At 33.6% G+C, this 6,062-nt stretch overlaps 1 protein-coding gene across 3 annotated transcripts; it reads right to left on the bottom strand.

The window, feature by feature from the left end:
* Positions 1 to 2,787: 2,787 nt before the first annotated feature.
* On the bottom strand, positions 2,788 to 6,042 carry LOC101218967. 3 transcript variants are annotated; one of them, XM_004152085.3, is made up of 2 exons: positions 5,065 to 6,005; positions 2,788 to 3,319 (listed from the first exon to the last, which is right to left on the bottom strand). In XM_004152085.3, the coding sequence occupies exons 1-2, from the start codon at positions 5,441 to 5,443 to the stop codon at positions 3,303 to 3,305; spliced, it is 396 nt and encodes a 131-aa protein (XP_004152133.2). In that variant the 5' UTR covers positions 5,444 to 6,005; the 3' UTR covers positions 2,788 to 3,302. The 3 variants fall into 3 exon arrangements, with proteins under 3 accessions (XP_004152133.2, XP_031739870.1, XP_031739871.1); XM_031884010.1 differs by lacking the exon at positions 2,788 to 3,319 and adding an exon at positions 3,618 to 4,003 and having other exon boundaries at positions 5,065 to 6,042; XM_031884011.1 differs by lacking the exon at positions 2,788 to 3,319 and adding an exon at positions 4,507 to 4,867 and having other exon boundaries at positions 5,065 to 6,041.
* Between the last annotated feature and the right edge of the window lie 20 nt (positions 6,043 to 6,062).

Raw genomic sequence — 6,062 nt, 5'->3', positions numbered from 1 at the left:
CCGTTAAGAGTTAAGAAAACCGAAAATTTAACCCATACATGACGAAACTACCCTTGTAGGCATTGCCTGGCCAAACGTATTGTTGTAAAAAAAAACGAAGGGTGTTTTGGGTAAAGATGGAAATGAATTTTGATTAATGGATGAAGAATATTTTTATAAAGTAGTGGAGAGTGTGATAGATTGGTAGTTAGTTGAGAGCTTTCATATGGACAAAGACACACACAACCTCTGCTCAATACATCGTTCTCTTTTCATATATACTCAAATTTTAGATCGAATTCACCTACTCGTCTATTGTACTATATTTAAGTTGATAATTATAAAAAAGTATTTATTTGAAGTTAAGAAATATTTTATGTATTATGTGTGATCTGATCGTAGTAATTTTTCACACAGTGAATTCTTTTTTGTAATTTTTTTTTAATTTGAAGTTTTTTGTTTGAGTTTTTTCAAAGATTGGAAAAATCGACCAACTATCTACACTTACTACTCAGACAAAATTGATTTTTTTACGAAGTATAAATATTGTGTACGTTTTTATTTCTAGTTTTATTGTTTTTTTTTCTACTTATTGTTACTTTGTACTTATTCTAATAGTGGGGAGTTTTTCCCAAGAGCACAAGCAATGATTTCATCGAGTACATAAACATTTTTTTTTTTATCTTTTTGGCCTTGTAGCCTATTTATTGATATGCAATTTTTCTAATAGGCTTTGTGCTCAATTCACTATAGATCTCAAGATCTCTTTTTCTTCATTTGCTATCTTCAAAGCTCTTTCTTCTAACTCTATTGGGTCAGAGTGTGTTAACGATCACATTCATAGGTCCTTCACAAATCCTCTTTCTTCTAACCTTCAACCTTATGCGGTTGAGTTACAAAGTGGTAGCTCAATTTCCTACTCATACATAAACTTACGAGAATCAGTTTAGAACACAACTAGATGTTTGTTGTTCCTATACTTCAATCTTTGTTTATTTTAGTCCATGTATGCATAAGTTATTTATTTTGGTCCTTATATATTTCAAAAATAACAACTTTGGTCCCTCGTTTTTTATTCTTAGTGCAAGAGTGGTTGATTAGTGAGCTATTATGCACTTTCTTTAGGTAGTTACTTTTAGGCAAACCTCTTAGTTGTGTCTATTCCTAAACGTTTGTTGGAAACTTTAATTGGTTATCTAATTTATTCTTTTATTGACAATGCAACTTTATCAAACTTTCAGCACGACGCTTGATTCATCAAATGTTGGACCCATCATTCTCATCCTAAAGTAGGCATGCAATCAAAGTTTGAAGAAAACATTAATAAAAAGTTTGTCAAGACGACCCTTGATAATTTTTCAAATAGTCACTTCACCGAAAAGAGATGTGACTAATTTTGGCAACATAAATGTGCGCAATGAAATGTACAAACTAATGTCTCACCTAGTACTTATACTATCAACTTCGAGACTAGAAATCGATTATTTCACTCATAAATCGATAAATAAGAAAAAAAAGGTTAATAATGATAATAAACTAATTAGTGGTGGTAAACAAACTCAAAAAGTGGTGTTGAATCACATCATCTCCCCTCACGAGTTGGCTTATGTCCCGTTGTTTCACTTTTATAGGTTTTTCGAGTGCATTCATATTGAGAAACAGAAAGTTAATCTACCGATGTAAAGATCAAAGAAGGAAAATTTTAGTATATTTTAAAACTTTCAATGCAACTATTTATCTCAACTCTACATTTTAATTAAGGACTAAATCTCCACATTTTTTAGTACAAGAATTTGCAATGAAAATATTTCAACATCTATCTTCTAGTCAAGAATGTATCTAAAGTTGTATCTAATTGATTTGATTTATATTTTAACATTTATTTGAAAAGTTGATTCAAGAAAGAAAAAATTAAAAACATAGATGACATAAACGTTAAGATAAAATAATTAATAGCGTAGAGTATAGAGATTGAATAAACTAATTTCTAATAGTCAACCATCTATTAATAAAAACTTTTCAAAGAGTATACACTACGAAGCTTTAATTTAACACAATTTTTCAGATTAAAACCACTAAACCACAAAATTAAAATACTTGAAAATGCAACATTTCTTATTTTATTTTTACTATATTTAAACATTTTTTTTACCAATCACTCAAATGAATAACAATGATTTGTACATTAGTACAAAAATTTATTACAGAAAAGCCATAAAATACAATAACAAAATTTACCATTTTTTAAACAATTACATATTATTAAAAACAAAATGCACTTTTGACATATTATTAAAAACAAAATGTACTCTTGGTTCGTGTTGACATCTACCTATTATAGGCTACAAGTTTGATGTTAAAGGATTAAGATTACATTAACGTGGATGCTACTTGCTACAAATTATATATATTAATAATTAAGTTGCTTTAACTTTTACTTAGAGACTAAGTATTAGATCCAATGTTTCATTTTTATATAAAAAGATATCAAAGAAGTAGATTAGTTTTGTAAATTTCACTAAAGTATTTTGAGAAAGTCTTTTCAAATAAACCTTTTGTCAAGTAATATATTTGACCTCAAAAGAGAGGACAAAAAAAAATTAAACGAAAACTCGCCCCACCTAATTATACTCTAACCAATAAAAAAAAAAAGATGAAAGCTGAAGTAGAATTAATTCTTAGACTAATTGCCTATTTCACTGCTATATTATACAAAATAGGCAAACCCAAACTATAGTTAGGAAAACAACTACGAGATTATCCGTAATAAGTAACTCTCTCGTCTTCAAATAATAGATAGGGTAAGACTTTTTGACAACTCTATTTCTATTAGAAAAGAGAAACGTAACATCTCCACATGTTCTCTTAAAGTTTTTTCATCAAACGCCGTTCTAGAACCTTTAGTAATGTTTTTGAAGAAAATCTTGAAAAGGAAAAGGCAATACGGGGGAGGGGAACATACTTCTTGAATTCATATTTGAGAACCTAACCAGCTAATTTACTTCTCTAATCAATACAGATTTACCTCAAAGGTATGGATGATGGCCTAAGGGTAAGAGGAGGAAATGAAATGGAACTAAGTCCCCCACTTCTTGCATTTCTTTATCATATTCTTAAACCTTCCAACATTTTGCTCCCTTCTATTTAACAGAAACAATATCAACAGGATCCAGTATGGTATGAAAATATAATATTAACAAACACTTCTTCCTCGTCGAGTCGAGAAGAAAGCCACCCAGGGAGGCAGAACCAAGGAAATAGAGCAGCCCACTGCCACGTAAACAACATTTGCTTGTTTCCATTTTCCATCATCATCTACCTCTTCACATTAGTTTCCAAGCTGCAGCCACAAAGTTGATGGGAAATTTGAGTTAAGAAATTCTAAATTTGTAGCAAACAAGAAATGGGAACGATGGATGAACTGGTTGCTGATTAAACAACATCGTATGGATAGGAAAAAGTTAGTCAAGGCTAGTCCTACATGACTCTACAAATGCAAAACTAATTAACAAATACGTTCAGAAATAAAGCATTGATTAAACTTGAAGCTTTTAGTTCAGGCAACACTTTCTAACTAACGGCTTTTGCAGAAAATAGCCACATCTGTTCGTGTTCAACACCCAAGATTGCACATGAAATTTTTTAAAAGTACGACTCCTTGGTTGAAGTCATTTATGTTTAAAACTTCTGATTTTTTCAATTTTCATTTGCAAGACATTTGAATGAAACTATGAAAAGCTACAAACAGCTCACGAGGTCACAAACAAAGATGAAAAATCGGTCTCCATTTTGGAGTAGGAACAAAATACATATCCCACAATTCTGAATTACACACCAAAGAAGGAGCTATCTTCATTTTTTCTTTTAGTATTGATGTTGACATTCCCTGTAGATTCTAATATCTATACGTTCACGGATTTTGATACTACCATCTTTGGATCCCTTACGAACCATTCTTCATAATGATCCAACCTTCATTTGAAGTTGTAAAGCATACATAGCTCTAGCATATTAATGGGTCCCCCTGTGCAAGTTGTGGAGGGTTAATGAAAAGGAAAATCAACCCCAACAAAGCAAATAGAGAGTTTAGCATTCTCATTTCTCACAACGACCTTTTCGTTTTCGGATTTTCAAATGCTCAGCCAATGGCTTGACAAGTTTGGTGGGTCTAATAGTACATGATGGGGAAGTTTGGAAAAAGCCTCCAAAGTTTTAGGTTCAAGTCTTCGTTTAAAGCCTATTTCTTTCTCAAAGTTAGCCCAATGGTGGGTCATGGTCCTGATAATGGGATCGTAATATTAAGATTATAGGAAGAAAATCATCAATGCTTCCTCCAGCAACCCGTCTATAAATAAAAAACTAAATTTGATAAAGGTTAGAAGAAAAAGGAAATGAATTCGAAAAATGAAATGAATTCCATCCATGAAGACCTACCTAGGATTTAATATACTAAGAATATCCTTGACACCTAGACGCTGACCGCAACTCTTATAGGTGTCAAAAAAGAAAAGAGAAAGATCATCAAAAGAAAAAAGTGTAAGATATTTAGTCCATATCATGGTGCCCTGCACTACAAGGCCATCGTGAAAGTGACACAATTTTGGAAAAATCAACCATAAGGTCCATAACCTAGCTATCAAAAGAAATCAAAATCGGTTACTTAAAAAGCACACACTTTAGTCCCTACCAAATACTTGAGCACTCCAACACTTCTACGACACGTATATGTATTTGTATTTGTAATTCTTCGTCGGTTTCTATTCTGAGATTGTACAGTTTGAAATATAGACTGTTAGGAACCCTTGCTTTATCTGTTTTGTAAGACAATTTTCTTTCCCCAAACGATTAGTTCTTCAATCATATGAAAAACCTGGTTGATCTTCAGAATCTAGGACATAAAGGCATCTCCATCATTGGGGTTCAAGAAAAGACAAAATTCTAACAGAAACATAGAATTTAACATAACAATTGAAGAGAAATTTACTTCTAAGATTCAGAATTGATGACAAGACATTCAAACAAAACAAAATTGTATGAAAGCGAAATTGAGGTTCAAATGAAAATCATCAAAACAGGCCATCGTACCTGGAATATCCTTTCTAGGCGGAGCCGTGGCGTAGCAGATAATCGAGCGTCCGATCATGGAGAGACAGGAAACCACCGCGGCGACATAGAAAAACATAATCAATCCAATAACCCAAGGCATCATCATGAAGCCGATGAAGAAGGTAACTGATCCACAGAGCATCAGAGCCAGAGAAATTCCTAAAAGTAGCGACGCAAACCCCGCCGGAGTTATCTGCGCTGGAATCGTCCGTCGCGACGATGAGGCGGTTGAAACCACCGGCGAATGATCGGGAAACGGAATCGACGGCGGAGGAGATCGGAGAATATTCATAACAAGAGAAGAAAGCTCGTAGAAAACACTCGACTCCCCCCCGTCTCGCTGGTGTCGTTGCATCATAATTCTTCTATGAAAAACACAAAATCCTCTCAAAGAAAAAGAAAACCCAACAACGCTTTTGTTGAAAGAGTCGAGGGCAATGGATAAATAAATAAAAGGGGGGGACTATGATTGGATTGGAAAGCCAGTCTAAAACCCGTCAACAACAAACACAGCAAGTGGATAGATGTGATAACCAAAACTTTGTTTGTTTCTTGATGAAATCATTCAACCCACAGCACAAAAACACCAAACGGTGAAAACCCAAATGGAAGATTGAACTAAAAAACCCCTTTTTGGTTGTAACCCAGATAGTTCCTGCTCACTTTTAACTCAAATTTCTGTTTGGATAGAGAGAAAACAGAAAAAGAGCAAAAGGGGGAATTGGGATTGAGATAAATATGGAGAAGGCGGAGGAGGAGGGTAGGAAATGAAAGTGAAGATTTGGTGGATTACACGTAATGTAGACGAATTGGGAGTTGGGATCTTATCTTCAATGGATAACGATGGGTTTGCAATCGCGTAATGGCTTATTAGCATCTGGCGTGTTGTTCCCAATCTTTGGAGTTTGGCGTTCTTTATGCGGCTATTTGGTCCAGCCTTTCTCTTTCTTCTTTAGCCTCTGACGATTTTCAATACG

This window comes from Cucumis sativus, chromosome 4 (assembly GCF_000004075.3).
Source record: "Cucumis sativus cultivar 9930 chromosome 4, Cucumber_9930_V3, whole genome shotgun sequence".
NCBI classification, from domain to species: Eukaryota; Viridiplantae; Streptophyta; class Magnoliopsida; order Cucurbitales; family Cucurbitaceae; genus Cucumis; species Cucumis sativus.
Note: the sequence above shows the minus strand (reverse complement) of the source record. Positions and strands in the feature narration are given on the sequence as shown.

Bases quoted from the DNA above. Each gene is read 5' to 3' on its own strand.
- LOC101218967 (XM_031884010.1), bottom strand. From the start codon at position 5,443: ATGATGCAACGACACCAGCGAGACGGGGGGGAGTCGAGTGTTTTCTAC. The intron at 4,004-5,064 runs GTACGATGGCCT...CAACTTGCACAG, and splicing joins GCCTAGAAAGGATATTCCAG to GGGGACCCATTAATATGCTA.